Raw genomic sequence first — 17,308 nt, forward strand, 5'->3', positions numbered from 1 at the left:
ACCCACCCTGAGCTCATCTACAATCACTGCAAACACATGCAGCCACGTACAGTAACTCTTCACTTAATGTCGTCCCAGTTAACGTTGTTTCGTTGTTACGTCGCTGGTCAATTAGAGAACATGTTTGATTAAAGTTGCGCAATGCTCCCTTATAATGTTTGGCAGCCACCTACTTTGTCCACTGCTTGCAGAAAGAGCAGCCCGTTGGAGCTAGCTGGTGGGGGCTTGGAACCAGGGTGGACCGACAGCCCCCTATCAGCTCTCCTAAGTTCCCTGTGCGGCAGCTGCCCAGCAGGCTATCAAGTGCCGGGCAGTTCAGCTGTCCCTTCCCCCACTGCTGGGTGCTGCTCTTACCCTCTGCCTTGGAGCTGCTCCCGGGAGCCTCCTGCTTGCTGTGCGGGGAGGAGGGGGAAGAGGGATGCTAATGTCAGGGTTCCCCTTCTCCCCACTCCTTTACCCCATCTCCACAGGGCAAGGGGACACATGACAGGGCTCAGGACAGAGGGAGCTTGCTGGCAACAGCTACTGTCAACTTGCTGATCTACTTAAAAAGGCAGTGTACTTTGAGTGCGGTCAGCGTACTTAAAAGGGCGTGTCTCTCTCTCTCACACACAAACTCACACATAGTGTGTCTGTCTGTCTGCCTGCCTGTCTCACTCACACACACACACACACACACACACACACACACACACTCTGTGTCTCTGTCATGCTGTGTCTCCTCCCTCCATTCCTGCTGGCTTGTAGAGTATGAGGCTCCATTAACAACAATGTGTTAACCCTTGAGGGCTCAGAGGAGTGCTAGTTCATTATTCAGCAGCAAGGTATTCCCTGGGAAATATCCCACCCTCTAACTCCACCACCTCAACCAAGCTTCACAAATATCATTATTGTGTACAGTATTACATTGTTTGTTTAAAACTTATACGGTGTGTGTGTGTGTGTGTGTGTACACACACACACACACACACACACACACACTTGTCTGGCGAAAAAAAGTTTCCCCCCCCATTTACATTAATTATTATGGGGAAACTGGATTCGCTTAACATTGTTTCGCTTAAAATAGCATTTTAAGTGAGGAGTTACTGTGCTACCAACATCTAGACAATTCAGTTTTTTACTTCAGTTATCCTCGTTCCAAAGCAGGCTCTTCAGCTGTTTCCCCGTTAGTGCTGAATCCCCTCCCATCGTTAACATTGGCCCAGGGCCCATACTGTATCTATTTGACAGTTATCTAGCAGTTGACACAGTCCTAGCAGAAGTGCCTATGCAGCTACAGTATCGCTTTTCCCCATTATTGCACAGCACAAGTGAGTGCTCCATTGGCACAGACCCTACTGCCAGTCGTGCATGGTTGTACTGCATTTGCTGGTGCTCAAGAGCAAAGGTAAATTAAAAGGTAGTTTCCTAGCTGCAGGGTTGAGAACTGTATGATACTCTTCAAACAGTTTATAAGTGGCAGCCTCGTACCCCCTTGGAATTGTTCATTAGATTTGTCAAGAAATGCCTCACTCTTTCCTAAAATCAGGCTTAGTTTGTTTTTTTTAAAGGTAAGATGTCATTGGAAACTTTCACTTCATGGGAAAAGTGTAGATTTGAGCAATTTTTCTGACTATTAACTAAGATTTTAATTCGGGCAATCAATAATTTTTTTCCTCCCACTGTTCAGTTTTCTACAGAAAATGAATGAAAAAGATAAAATAATTCTATACCTTTAGAAAGCAATTACTCTTATCTGGATCATACGCACAAATGATGAAGGCTCTTTGTTTGAAAGGGATCAGACAGATACCATACTGCATTTCTAAGAGACAGAAACCCACACCTCAACCTCCTCCTGATAAGTATACATATATGTATGCTTAGATACACATACACAGTATATGTATTACCATTAGGGCTGTCAATTAATCACAGTTAACTCAAATGATTAACAAAAAAATTGCACTAAAAAATAAATGATTAATCGAAGTTATAATCGCGCTGCTAAACAATAGAATGCCAATTGAAATTTATTAAATATTTTTGGAAGTTTCTCTACATTTTCAGATATATTGATTTCAATTACAACACAGAATACAAAGTGTACAGTGGTCACTTTATATTATTTTTTTATTCCAAATATATGCACTATAAAAGTGATCAACAAAAGAAAGAAACGGTTACTCACCTTCTCGTAAGGGTTGTTCTTCGAGATGTGTTGTTCATGTCCATTCCAAGCAGGTGTGTGTGCGCCGCAAGCACGACAGTTGGAAGATTTTACCATAGCAGCGTCCGTAGGATCAGCTCCGGCGCCCCCTGGAGTAGCCCCTTTATGGCACTGTATATAGGGGCCAGCCGACCCCCCACCCCCTCAGTTCCTTCTTGCCGATACTCCAACAGAGGGGTAGGAGGGTGGGTATTGGAATGGACATGAACAACACATCTCGAAGAACAACAGTTACGAGAAGGTGAGTAACCGTTTCTTCTTCTTCGAGTGATTATTCATGTCCATTCCAAGCAGGTGACTCACAAGCCCAACTCTAGGTGGTGGCGTTGGAGGTCACTGCAGACTGGAGGACTGCGCGGCCAAATGCAGCATCCTCCCTAGTGTGGTGCGTAATGGCGTAGTGAGCCGTAAAGGTGTGGATTGAGGACCAGGTGGCCACTACAAATTTCCTGTGTTGGGATGTGGGCCAGGAACGCAGCTGAAGAGGCCTGCGCTCTTGTGGAGTGGGCCGTGATAGGCGGGGCTGGTACATTGGCCCGACTGTAGCACTCCTGGATGCAGGTTCTGATCCAAGCCGAGATCCTCTGTGATGTGACCGGGAGCCCCTTCCTACTGTCAGCCACAGCGACGAAAAGTTGGGTTGACTTCCTGAAGGGTCTCGTCCTTTCTATATAGAACGCGAGAGCCCTGCGAACATCCAGAGAATGCAGCCTGCACTCCTTAGCCGAGGAGTGCGATTTGGGATAAAACACAGGGAGAAAAATGTCTTGACCCATATGAAATGGGGAAACCACCTTACGCAGGAACGCAGGGTGCAGCCTGAGTTGGACCTTGTCCTTGTGGAAGATGGTGTATGGAGGCTCAGAAGTTAGAGCTCTGAGTTCCGATACTCTCCGTGCTGATGTGATAGCCACCAAGAACGCGACCTTATATGAGAGGTATAACAGCGAGCAAGAAGCCAGCGGCTTGAATGGAGGTCCCGTGAGGACAGACAGGACCAAAATGGGGTCCCAAGCAGGGACAGGTTGACGGATGTGCGGGAACAATCTGTCAAGACCCTTAAGGAATTGTCCAACAAGTGGGTTCGCAAACACTGAGGTCCCCGCTTCTCCAGGGTGGAACGCGGAGATTGCAGCAAGGTGTACTCGAACCAACAACAGAGTTAGTCCCAGGTGTCTCAGATGTGGCAAATAGTCCAAGATGAGAGGGACCGGGGCGAGCAAGGAGACATGACTGCATTGTGTAGCCCACAGGGAGAAGCGCTTCCACTTGGCTAAGTACGTAGACCTTGTCGAGGCTTCCTGCTGCCCAACAGGACCTGTCTGACCTGATGGGAGCATCGTAACTCCAGTGGGTTTAGCCATGGAGCATCCAAGCTGTAAGGTGGAGCGACTCCAGGTTCGGGTGAAGGAGGTTACCACGATCCTGCGTGATCAAGTCTGGTAGCAGGGGCAACCTGAGTGGAACCCTCGTAGACATGTGTAGGAGAGACGTGTACCAATGCTGGCGCGGCCACGCAGGAGCTATCAGGATGAGTCGAGCATGATCTCTGCGGGCCTTGAGGATCACCTTGTGAATCAAGGTAATCGGGGGGAAAAACGTAAAGAAGCCCGTCTGCCCAAGAGAGGAGAAAAGCGTCTGATAGGGACCCCTGTCTGTGTCCCATGAGGGAGCAGAATTGATGACACTTCCTGTTCTTGTTGGATGCAAACAAGTCCACCTGGGGATGACCCCAGAGTCGGAAAATTGAGAGAACTACATCCCAGTGGATAGACCACTCGTGGCCCTGGAACGAGCGGCTGAGGGTGTCCGCGAGCGCGTTGTGCGTGCCAGGGAGGTAGGATGCTATCAGGTGAATTACGTTCTGTATGCAGAAGTCCCATAATGCCTGGGCCTCCTGGCAAAGGGAAGAGGAGCGAGCACCACCCTGTTTGTTGATATAAAACATTGTTGGAGTATTGTCTGTGAGGACAGAAACGCACCTGCCTGCCAGCTGGGACTTGAATGCTATGCATGTGAGGCGTACCGCTTGTAACTCCCTGACATTGATGTGCAGTGACAGATCCTCCCTCAACCAAAGACCTTGGGTCCTGAGGTGGGTCAGATGTGCACCCCATCCCTGATCCGACGCATCCGTTACCAGGGTCAGGGAGAGCTCGGATTCGAGGAAAGGGACCCCTGCGCAGACCACCCGTGGGTCGAGCCACCATTGAAGGGAGTCCAACACCGGCCGAGGTAACATCACCACTGATTCTAGGGAGTCCCTGACTGGCCGATAAACCCCTGCCAACCAAGACAGGAGAGGGCGCAGTCTGAGTCTGGCGTGTCTCACGACGTAGGTACATGCTGCCATGTGTCCTAGTAATTTGAGGCAGCTTCTTACTGTGGTGGTAGGGTAACTTTGGAGGCCGAGAATGATGTTGGATATAGTTCGGAATCTGGCCTCTGGGAGATATGCTCTGGTGTGTGTCGAGTCCAGAACTGCTCCTATGAATTCGATTCTTTGTGATGGAGAAAGAATGGACTTGGCCTCGTTGAGTAAGAGGCAGAGTGAGCGGAAGGTGTGCCTGATGAAGACCACCTGAGCCTCCACCAGTGCCTTGTTCCTGCCCTTGATGAGCCAATCGTCCAGGTAGGGAAATACCTGGATCCCTTGCCTGCGCAGGAAGGCTGCCATGACTGCCATGCACTTCGTGAAGACCCTTGGGGCTGCTGACAGACCGAAGGGTAGAACCGTAAACTGTAGATGAACGTTGCCGATGAGAAACCTGAGGTAACGCCTGTGTCGAGGGATTATCGCAATATGGAAGTATGCATCCTTTAAGTCGAGGGCGGCATACCAGTCTCCTGGATCCATGGAAGGAATGATGGAGGACAGGGAGACCATGCGGAAATTGAGTTTCTTGACAAACTTGTTGAGACGCCGCAAGTCCAGAATAGGTCTGAGGCCCCCTTTCACTTTCGGTATTAGGAAATATCGAGAATAGAAGCCCTTGCCCCGTAGTTCCCGAGGCACCTCCTCCACTGCCCCTGCTGTGAGGAGGGACTGAACTTCTTGAAGTAGAAGTTGCTCGTGAGAGGGGTCCCTGAAGAGGGACGGGGAGGGGGACTGGTGGGGCAGGAGGGAGGAAAACTGGATAGAATATCCCTCCTTTATCGTGCGAAGCACCCAAGCGTCAGACGTGATCAGGGCCCACACACGATAGAAGGGGGACAGACATGACGAAAAGGTAAGGTTGGGAGGATCCAGAGTTCTGACTGGTAGGTCGTCCTCGACCGAGCCCTCAAAATGGTGGTCTAGGCCCCTGTGTAGGCCTTGGTTGGGTAGAAGACTGGCCAAAGGGCTGCTGTTGTTGCCTCCTCCTGCCTGTCCTTGGCCTTCTGCGCAAGGCACCACTTCGATTCTGAGGTTGGTACGGTCGTGGGGCCTGAGGCAGCCTAAACTGCCTATGTTGAGTAACAGGGGTGTTTAGGCCTAAAGAACGGAGGGTGGTCCGCGAATCCTTTAGACTATGGAGTCGTTTATCCATCTTTTCCGAGAAAAGCGTTGGCCCTTCAAAGGGTACGTCCAGGATAGTCTGTTGGACTTCGTGAGGTAGACCGGAAACTTGAAGCCAGGCTCTGCACCTCATGACCAGACCAGTAGCCACCATGCGCGAGGCTGAATCGGCTGCGTCCAAGGCTGCCTGGAGGGAAGCTAGGGTAATCAGTCTGCCCTCCTCAACAAGGGCCGAGAACTCGGTTAGTGAGTCCTGCGGGAGGAGGTCCGTGAACCTAGACAAAGCCGAGCACGTGTTGTGTCCATACCAGCTCACTATGGCCTGCTGATTGGCAATACGCAACTGTAGGCCCCCTGTTGAACAGACCTTGCGGCCAAAGAGGTCCAACTTTTTCGCCTCTCTATTTTTAGGTGTAGCCCCCTGAAAACCCTGTCGTTCCTTCTGGTTGGCCGCATCCACCACTAGGGAGTCCGGCAGAGGGTGCATATAAAGATATTCATAGCCCTTGGTTGGGACAAAATACCACCTCTCTGTCTTTTTGGCTGTAGGAGCCAATGAGGCTGGGATTTGCCACAAGGTGCGGGTTGTGTCCGCAATGGTCTTTATGAGGGGTAGGGCTACCCTGGATGGGCCTGACGGGGTCAGGATATCAATTATGGGATCAATGTCCACCTCGATCTGTTCCGTCTGTATCGAGAGGCTCTGGGCCGCTCGAGTAAGGAGCTGTTGGAGGATTCTGTTATCCTCTAGAGCCGGTGCCGCAGAAGTTCCCGCTACTGCCTCGTCTGGAGATGAAGAGGAAGATGTCCCATATAGCTGCCCTTCATCTACCATGTCTCCCTCTGTGAGGGCCTGCGGCACACAGTACTCAGGCTGTGGGGCCGGTGCGGGCTCAAGATGCGGCACCACGGCCAGTACCGGGGTCGCCACCGAACGCCGAGGAGTGCTGGACGGTGCCTGCGCTGAAGGGAGCAAAGTCCCCGTCGGTGCCGTTGTTTGACCAGGGGGTGCCGTGTCACATCGTGGCACACTCCTGTCAGACGGCGGTGGCATTAGCGGCGGTGCCGCTGACGTTGAGGAAATGGAAGCGGTCCGTGAGTGGAGCCCGCATGCCTGACCCACTGACTGATGGTAGGCCCACGGCGTCCAGAACGGCCACTGTGGAGGCAGTTGCCACTCCTGCTGTTGATGCCACTGTGGTGGGTACAGTTGGACACTCCTACGTGAGGATGATCGTCTGCTCCTCGATCTGTTAGAGCGGTAGGAGTTTGCCTCTGAGTCAGAAGTCTCTGATGTCCTCATATTCAGAGGAGTGGTACCCACTGTCGCCGGCGGGGGTGCTCGCGCCGGTGCCACTAACGGGGCACCGCGTGGAGAGTGCGGTGAGCGCATCCCCGGTTTGCCCTTAGAGTGATACTGGGGCCCAGCAGTAGCCGGGGGTTCTCTGCACCGGTGCGGCGACGCCAGCACCGGGAGGCTCAAGAGGTCTGATGCGGCCTCGAACGCCTCCAGCGTCGATGGGAGGCAGACTTCCTCCATCATATCTGGGGATCTGTGCCGTTCCGGACTCGACCTTGCCCTCTCCGGGGCGGGAGTCAACGGGATGGCTGGATGGGTCTGCGGCGTGGGTTGCCCCGTAACACTCATGGACGGCGCCTGACCTTTAGAGTCCCGGTGGGGAGATTGTTCCCTCAGCGGCCTGTTCTTTTTAACCGGCATCGGCGATGGAGAGCGGTGTCTTGTAGAAGACGATTTTTTATGCACAGACTCTCTCTGGTGCCGGGGTTTTGGGGCCTTGGCTTCACGACTTATCTCCAGTGCCGGGGCACTGCGCACCGAGGATGAAGTGCTGGGTGCCGGGTCGTAAGGCCGCCTCCATTAGGAGGACTTTAAGTCTCTGTTCTCGATCTTTGAGAGTCCTGGGGCGAAAAGCCCTGCAGATAGTGCACCTGTCCCTTTGATGGATCTCTCCGAGGCACCGCAAGCACGAAGAGTGCAGGTCACTTTTCAGTATAAATTTCCCGCAGTCCCGACAGAGTTTGAACCCTGGGGACCCGGGCATGCCCCAGCGGGGAGACGAAAAGTTGGGGGTAAACCCCCAACTGATACCTAACTATCTAACACTAACAACTAACTAACTAACTAACTATTTACACGAACTATCGAACACTGCCACGATTGCTGAAGAGCAAGAGAAGTTCCAGCTAGCCGTCACCGGCAGTAAGAAGGAACTGAGGGGGTGGGGGGTCGGCTGGCCCTTAAATACAGCGCCATGAAGGCGCCACTCCAGGGGGCGCCAGAGCTGACCCTACGGACGCTGCTATGGTAAAATCTTCCGGATGCCGGGCGCGTGGCGCACACACACCTGCTTGGAATGGACATGAACAATCACTCGAAGAAGAATAGTATTTTTCAATTCATTTCATACAAGTGCGATCTCTTTATGGTCAAAGTGCAACTTACAAAGGTAGATTCTTTTTTTGTTACATAGCTGCACTCAGAAACAAAACAATGTAAAACTTTAGAGCCTACAAGTCCACTCAGTTCTTGTTCAGACAGTCTCTAAGACAAACAAGTTTGTTTACATTACAGGAGTTAATGCTGCTTGCTTCTTATTTACAATGTCACCAGAAAGCGAGAACAGGTATTTGCATGGCACTTTTGTAGCCGGCATTGCAAGGTATTTACATGTTAGATATGCTAAACATTCGTATGCTCCTTCTTGCTTCAACCACCATTCCAGAGGACATGCTTCCACGCTGATGACGCTCATTTAAAAAAATCATGCATTAATGAAATTTGTGAATGAACTCCTTGGGGGAGAACTGTAGATCTCCTGCCTGTGTTATCCGCATTCTGCCATATGTTTCATGTTACAGCAGTCTCAGATGATGACCCAGCACATGTTGTTCGAACACTTTCACTACAGATTTGACAAAATGCAAAGTATCAACGTGAGATTTCTAAAAATAGCTACAGCACTTGACACAAGGTTTAAGAATCTGAAGTGCCTTCCAAAATCTGAGAGAGATGAGGTGTGGAGCAGGCTTTCAGAAGTTTTAAAAGAGCAACACTCCAATGTGGAAACTACAGAACCCGAATGACCAAAAAAGAAAACCCTTCTGCTGGTGGCATCTAACTCAGATGATGAAAATGTGCATGCATTGGTCCACACTGCTTTGGATCGTTGTTGAGCAGAACCCATCATCAGCATGGAAGCATGTTCTTTGGAAGGGTGGTTGAAGCATGAAGGGACATCTGAACCTTTAGCGCATCTGGCACGTAAATATCTTGCAACACCAGCTACAATAATGCCATGTGAATACCTGTTCTCACTTTCACGTGACATTGTAAACAAGAAGCGGGCAGCATGATCTCCCATAAATGTAAACAAACTTGTTTGTCTGAACGATTGGCTGAACAAGAGGTAGGACTGAGTGGACTTGTAGGCTCTAAAGTTTTACATTGTTTTATTTTTGAGTGCAGTTATTTTTGTACATAAATCTACATTTGTGAGTTCAACTTTCATGACAAAGAAATTGCACTACAGTACTTGCATTGGGTGAATTAAAAATACAATTTTATTTATTTATTTATTTATTTTTAACAGTGCAAATGTTTGTAATGAAAAAATAAATACAAAGTGAGAACTGTAGATTTGGGTGTCCTACAAATCTGATTAAGAAAATCTAGAAGGATCAAATCGTTTAACACCTGCCTGCACTGAAAGGATCACTTGAACACTATATTCACCTTTAATTCATATTATTATTAGTTATTTGTATTACAATAGCACCTAGAGGCTCCAACTGAAATCAGGGCCTCATTGGGCTAGGTGTTGTATAGACATATACTAAAAGATAGGTCAGGTCCCAAAGAGCTTACAATCAGGTCATGTCTACACTTACAAGCTTACAGCGGTACAGCTGTACTGACACAGCTGTGCCATTGTAAGAGCGCTCATGTAGCCACATTATACCGACAGGAGAGAACTCTCCCATCGACATAAAAAACCTGAGAGTCTCCTGCCAACACAGCCCTGTGCACATGAGCGCTTATGACGACAAAACCTATGTCACTCGGTGTTTTTTCACATCCCTGAGCAACAAAAGTTTTGCCGACCATGGCCTAAAAGGACAAGACAAAGGGTAGATGGGGGGCGGGGGGAGGCACAGAGAGGTGAAGAAGACTTACCTACGGTCACCCAGCAGGTTAATGACAGAACCAGGAACAAAACCCAGCTGTCCTGAGTCCCAGTCCAGTGACCCATTGACTAGACCTTAGTATAACACTTCGCATTTTATTGCGATTTTCATCAGAGAACCACAAAGTGTTTTATGGGTTATTGTCTAAGCCTCCCAATAGCCCTAACAGGTAGGGAAGTATATTATACCTATTTTACAGACAGGTAAACTGAGGCAAGTGTCTGCTAAATTTGAATCCTCAACCCCAATTTGCTGGAATAGAGAATTAAGTTTTTGTCTCGTGGCTACTGCAAAGGTGGGACGAGGATCTTGAATACTCAATTTTTCCTCAGCCTCTGCTTTTTTTAAGTTCTCGCTCAAGAATAACTCCAATACCTATCCATGCTGCTGCTCAGAGCTTTCCCAAGCAACAACATAAGAGTGAAACTGACATGAATCTTGGCAGTTTTAGTTCTACCTACAGGATTATAAGTAGCTGCAAATAAAACTGAAATAAAAGCTGTAAATAAAACATATAAAAATCCATATTTATGAGATGTGTGTTTTATCCACTCTTCTATATGGCTCAGAAACATGGACGACTTACGCCAAACATACCAAAAGTCTAAACAGTTTTCATATCAGATGCTTGCATAAAATTCTTTGAATAAGATGGCAAGACAGGGTCACAAATGTGGAAGTATTAAATCATGCTGGTATGTCATTCATGGGGATGTTGATTAGTAAGAAAAGACTCCGATGGCTTGGACATGTCAAGCAAATGCCAGATTACAGGATCCCGAAGAGCGTGCTTTTCTCTGAAGTTTGTAAAGGGTCTAGAAAGAAAGGCAGACCGCTGCCCAGATTTCAGGATGCTTGCAAAAATTATTTAGTATCCTTTGAAATATCTGTGGATTGGGAAAAGTAGTACAGAATTCCACTCTGGTTGGCAGAACCAGCTTCTAGATGGAGCGAGCCATTGCGAGGGGGTCTGGATCAAGCTTTGTGATGACTAGTGTCAGAGGACGAAAGAATCTGCTGCTCAGATTCAGAGCACTGCTAGTGCATGGGTGTGCACTACCTGTGGATGGGACTGTCATTGCACATCATACTCTGCAACCGTCAAAGAATTCATTGGTGCATACACCCTGCTGTGTAAAGAGCAACAGTGCCACTGAAATAAAACTGACCAGTATTTTGTTAATTTCATGGTATAAACAGCAGTAGAGTTGTCTGTGTGCAGACTTGGCAAGGCAACACTTACATTTGGTTCACCTTTGAAAGGTCATCTATACTGTTGTATGGGCTGGAATTTTTGTTTTGTAAAATGGTAGCTTAGATACTGCAAAACGTAATAGTTTCAGCTGGATAATAGTTTCACAGGAAAAGCTCCCCAAGGACTAGTGGTGAGTGAATTTTTCAAGCCTTACTGTAATTCTAGATATTCTTTAAGTAACAAAATATATGGTCTTTAAAGAATAAGGGACTCCAATTAAAAATCAGCTGCTGTGGTGCTGCTTTTATCCTACAGGAATTATAATGGTGCTGACCATTCAAATGAATGGGACATCAGGACATACAGTAGTCAGGAAGTCAAAATGCACTGGAGTTCTATAGGCCTTCCCTGAACGTATACCAGACATTCTGCAGCTCTAATGGAGGTGACGAAAGCTACATTTTGTTTTCAATGCCTTTGAATCTAATTTTAATGCTCAGACAAAGCAGCCTTTAAAAAATAAATCATTGTCACAGCCTTTATAAAAGAAAACAAAAAATACCGTGCAGTTTGGAGTACAAAATACATAAAACAATCTATGCGTATAACTACCACAAGAAAAATAATGACAAAAACAAGCAAATCCAGTGGAAAGTTAGTCAAGTCAGTTTGTATCAACAGAGGTCAGCTTTTAATTTGAAAAATATTTATTTTGCTATATTCAATGTCCAAGAGGCTAAAACTAGCCGTATGCTTATGTACCAGACTTTGGATTGAAGCAGCACTCCTTAGTTTGGATGGATCCCTCAGAAAGTCAGAACTGGCCCAAAACATTAGTAACAAAACATGCGAGGGCTTTTCTAGTTCTATTTGGAAGTTTTCTTTGGGCTGTCACTGTAAAGCATCATGCCTTTAGGATATAAACTTATCCCTAATGGGGCACAGGCCATCTCTCACCTGACAGGATTTCTTAAGGACAAGTTTAATCTGTAAGACATCTGTGCAGAGCATAAACCTTGCATTTATATAAAATTGGCTAGTCCCAGCTAGAGCAATGAATCATTATGCCATTGGAAACATATGGTCTCTACAGGATATAATAATTCACACCCTTCTGGAAACTGCACCTTTAAAGAGGCTTCCAATGAAGAGAGCTCTTGATGGGCCCAATGAGAGGGGGTTGCACTGGAACACTCACTCATCCCTGATTTTCACTTCACGCATTCATCACTCTACTCTTGGATATGTTAAGGGCCCAACCTTGAAAGCTAAATGGACTTCTAAAAACTGTGATTTGGCCAAAACAATTAAATTATTCCCAATTTCAAAGCAACTGCCAAGTGCTCTTTTAAAATTCTCCCTAAAAATTGACAAACTCTTGACATTTTAGCTGTCTGAGTTGTGTGGAGATGTGTGCAGACCAAAGCAGCTTAACCCTTTGAACTCAGTCACCAATGCATTAGCCAGGTGCCTTGTGAAATCTGTTTCCATAGCCAAGGGATTAGACAAATATACTGTGGGGAAATGAGGTGTGTAAAGATTTTGTTTTATTTTATTAACATTTCTGGAATACAAATGAGCTCTGTTTTGCATCATATTTTCATGGAAATTTAAGACACTTTGAAAAATGGTAGACATCTTTTCTAGCTACACTACAGCTCCTGAAAACATTTTTATCCTCAAGTGAAATGCTATTTTATTATTCTTACACCAATTCTTCCCCTAGACTTTCTGGGCTACCAAGCACTCCGACTAGTATCACACAACCTCTATCAGAGGATGAGTCAGGCATTATTGTCTCTTTAACTGAGGAAAATGATATATGAATGAGCATCTGCTGCTCTTCCTCCTATAGTCCTCATCTGAAGGATCTAAGCTGGTGCCATGCTTGGCAGCTGGAGGTGGTGCAGTGGCCTTCCTGAAAGATGACGGAGTCGGAAACCCAGGCCTAGAGGAGGACGCTGAAACTGACCTGGTAGTTTGAGGGATACCCCACAATGCCCATAGGGCCAAAAGGGATAAACATAAGATGCTGGAAACCAGGGAAAAAGGTATTTTTTTTTACAGATCTGTGGGAATGATGGACAGATTCCACTGAAGAGTGTCAGCCAGGAGTAGGAGATGGCAAAAGCTTCCAGGGGAGGCCAGCACCAAGGTCGGTAACAGGGATGGTACTGAGGTCAGCACTGAGAGACCATCCTGTTGCAGGAGGGGAGAGTCTAGTACTGACAGGCAAAGTAGGTCCCTGGCTGCCATGGGTGCCTGAGGAATCAACAGTATTGTCAGGAGGAGTGCCATCATTATTGATGTCACACGTGCCAGTCGTCATTGGTACCACACATGGGCCACTGACATCAGAGATACAGATGATATGGACAGTACCAACTTCAACAGTACCAACAAGGTCCATTCTGGATTGAACAGTGCTGGAATTGAGTGCTGCAGTTCAGATGGTACTGAGGAGTCACACTCTGGGGCTCTCACTCTTACCTGGGTACTGGAGGGCTTATGAGAGCCCTTATCAACCAACATATGGTGGCAGGAGTCCCCATGAGAGGTTGAGGAGCCCTTCTTGGGTTTCAACATAGTTTTTCCTTTCAGAGAGCTAGAAAAGTTGGTGACCATGGAGGAAGGCCCTGGGGAAAGATAACAATGCCTCTTCTCTCTGCAAGTCTTCAGGGCTCATTTCACTTTGTCAGAGTCCGTAGAGATAGAAGAAGCAGCCAGGACACTTCTCCCCACCTCCTTCTCCCACTTGCCTCCGGCTCCTCCTCACAGCTGCCCCACACGTTCTGCTCTATTTGCTCCATGGCATAGATGGCTGGTGAAAATATTCTTTAGGGGTGGGGAGGGCTAAATAAAATGGTCATGTCCTGCTCTCAGGTGTGTGTAACAGGGTTCCTGTTTCTGTCTTGGCTCAGTGCAGAGGGGAGGCCCTGGAATCGCACTCAACTACCCATGAGCTCAAAGCTGACATTAAAGTGGATGTGACAGTATGTGGATGCATACTGATGAGTCTCAGAAAAGAGGCTACACCAGTACAAAAAACAACCTTGACAGATATGCAACTTCATGAAGTTCTACATTACATTAGGGGCGGCTGGCCTAAGCATCTGAAGGACACTAAAGAAGTCACAAGAGACTACTGTGCTGTGCATGGACAATTACGTGAATCAAATGCCATGAATGGGCCAACCAGTCAGTGTGGTGGTCAGGCATTGGCAAGGAACTAACAGACCAACACAACACAAAGAACCTTTCATAACAACACCCTACCAGACAGACCTTGGAAGAGACTATCTGCAAATTTAAGCATATTCACAGGACATCATTACCTGGTCATCATGGACTGTTTTTGCTCACTTCAGTATTCCAAAACGAGTGATGGACAACGGACTACAATTCATTGCAATGGAATTTAAGTCATTCTGAACAAAATATGTTTTTGACCATATTACTAGCAAATCACATTACCTACAAGTGAATAGAGAGGCCAAGAATCCTGTATAGCCAACAAAATCCTACAGGAAGAAGATCCACTCCTTGCTTTTCTGAGTTACATATCAACACCAATAGCAGCTACTGGATATATCCAGCACAACTCCCAGTGGGAAAATGACCCTGTTCTAATGTTCCAACTTTAAAAAAGCACCTATCTCCAAAGTGGCTAGTCATGAAGAGAGTAGCCAAATTGAATAAAAAGGCTAGAAGAGCTTATCAACACTTTTACAACAGACATCACTCAGTAAAAGAATTGCTGGGTCTAGAACCTGGTGACTCTGTTCCTTTCAAACTGGATGAAGAAAACAGATGGACAGCTCCAGCTGTTGTAAAGAAAAGGAATTTAGCGCCCAAATCATATGTGATCAAACGGACAGTGGAAAGTTCAACAGAAACCATCAGCATCTACAGTTTATTCCTCAGACAGAACAATCAACATATCAAACCCGGCAGATGCAGAACAAGACGACGACTCAAGGATTCTGGACTGACCACAACCAGTTATTGCAACTAATATACAGCCTGATGACCAAGTTGTCATGCTTTGGGTGATGTAATTAGGAAACCAGTACAATTCAGAGAATCTTAGCAGAATGATAAATACTGAACCTCAAAGACAGCGTGATAATGTAAATATTACAAATGGTAGGAATGTAGATCTTAATGGGGGAGATCTAATGGAATGCTAAACTGTATTATATTAGGTGGCACTGCATGTAAAATACCTTATTTAAATGAACCTGAGACATACCTGGCAGAGTATTAAAGAATCTTATGATGAACATATCTGATGTGTCTGTAGCCAGTCCACATCTGATACAGGAACATGACAATGTGTATGTACACACTGTTACTGATTTAAGTTCTCAAGCAGTTCTTTACAAAGCATTTCAGTTCACCTCTAAACACAAACTGGCAAACCGTTATTCTCTTGGGCTTATTACAAGTAATAATATGAACGAGAAGCTGGGTAACCCATCTGACCTTGTTCCACTCACACATGGAATCTACATCTGATATATTGATTGCAGCTGTTGGAATTGCTCATTCACACTTGTTTCTCTCTCTACATTTGCAGCATATGGTGAATCAGAGTTCCCTTTCTGCAGAGCATACTTACCCTCAACTCCACCTCTTTGCCAAGTAAATCATATAGAGATGCTCCTCTGGATGTGATTTCTGAAGCAAGCTGCCTGGCTGCCTTCAAATCCGCAATCTAGAATAACAGCATCAAAAATCAAACAATGGAAGAGTCTCTTTGCCATCACAGAAAAGTTGTGAAAGGTTTTGTCCCTTTTCAAATTAAAACCATATGTGTGACCAACATGGTGCCTGAATCTCTCCTAGGCTACATCTACACTACACACCACCGGCGGCAGCATGGAGGGTATGTGTAATTACACACTGCAGGGAAAAGCCAGCTGCGTCCAGACAGCAGTGTGTAGCTACACATCAGTGAAATGCTCCAGCAAGGGAGAGACAACAGGGGAAAGCTTCAGCAACTCCCTGCTGCCTGAGTCCTTTCTTGTCAAAGGGAGGGCTCCAGCAGCAGGGAGCCGGGGGAGCCTTCCCCCCGCTGGAGTCTTTCTTTGCTGAGGGGAAAGGCTCCAGCAGCAGGGACCTTTCCCTACTGCTCCCCCACTGCTGGAGCCTTTCCCTTTCATGGGGAAAGGCTCCAGCAGCAAGGAGCTGCTGAAGTCTTTCCTGGCTGCCAGAGTTTCTCCTTGTGGCAGGAGAAGGCTCCAGCAGCTGGGAACTGGCGAAGCCATTCGCACCTGCCAGAGTCTTTCCCTGTGGTGGAAAGGGCTCCAGCAATGGGGAGCTGGCAAAGCCTTTCTCCACTGCCCCTCTGCTGCCTGTCTTTCCCTGTGACAAGTCTTTCCCTACGGTGGGGAAGGGCTCCAGCAGCAGGGAGGCAGCAGGACGCTACATGGCTAAAAACAGCAGTGTAGAGGCGGACGCATGGCTTGGGTGAGCCGAGAGCCATGTAAGATATGTACTCGCATAGATACCCACATCCTTCAGGCATATCTGCACCATTCTTGCCTAAGCTATGCCTGACCGGCTACACCTATTTATACATGTTCTGGGGCGATACAAGGGAATGTACACTACGTCCCACCGAAAGAAGCATGCAGTGCAGACGTCCCCTTAGAAAGCCTGATCTAAAGCCCACTGGAATCAACAGGAGTCTTTCCACTGATTCTAATAAGGTCTGGATTATGTCCAATCTGTATAAACTTCTGAAGTGAAATCTGGCCACATTGAAGCCAATGGCAAAATTTCCAAAGCTAATGGCAAAACTCCACAAAATTAGGATTTCTCCTCTGGCCTGGGCAATTGGGTAACTATTGCAAACCCACTGGAAACTGATCATTTTCACACAGATGACAGGAAGGTGTCCTAGGTTGGAAGAACAATTAAAGTAATGTATACTAATACTGTGTTATTTGGTTTCCCGTTTTCTCAAAGCACCGATGTAGTATTAATTTTGATGGTCTATATGGGCACATAGAGTCAAAGGTGTAAACATGACGCTCTCACTAACTGAACAGTTTAAACATGGTTCAGGGTTTGGTACATAGAGACCTCAGCCTGTATAAAGCAACAGAGGGTCCTGTGGCACCTTTAAGACTAACAGAAGCAATGCTTCTGTTAGTCTTAAAGGTGCCACAGGACCCTCTGTTGCTTTATA

At 47.0% G+C, this 17,308-nt stretch overlaps 1 protein-coding gene across 1 annotated transcript in view; it reads right to left on the reverse strand.

The window, feature by feature from the left end:
• CLUAP1 (clusterin associated protein 1) overlaps positions 1-17,308 on the reverse strand; it is a gene marked incomplete in the record, with an annotated part of 220,935 nt that overhangs the window by 176,059 nt on the left and 27,568 nt on the right. Inside the window, 1 exon segment of the mRNA XM_034783497.1 lies at positions 15,734-15,823. Coding sequence (XP_034639388.1) covers positions 15,734-15,823 — 90 coding nt within the window.

This window comes from Trachemys scripta, chromosome 10 (assembly GCF_013100865.1).
Source record: "Trachemys scripta elegans isolate TJP31775 chromosome 10, CAS_Tse_1.0, whole genome shotgun sequence".
In the NCBI taxonomy this organism is placed as follows: domain Eukaryota; kingdom Metazoa; phylum Chordata; order Testudines; family Emydidae; genus Trachemys; species Trachemys scripta.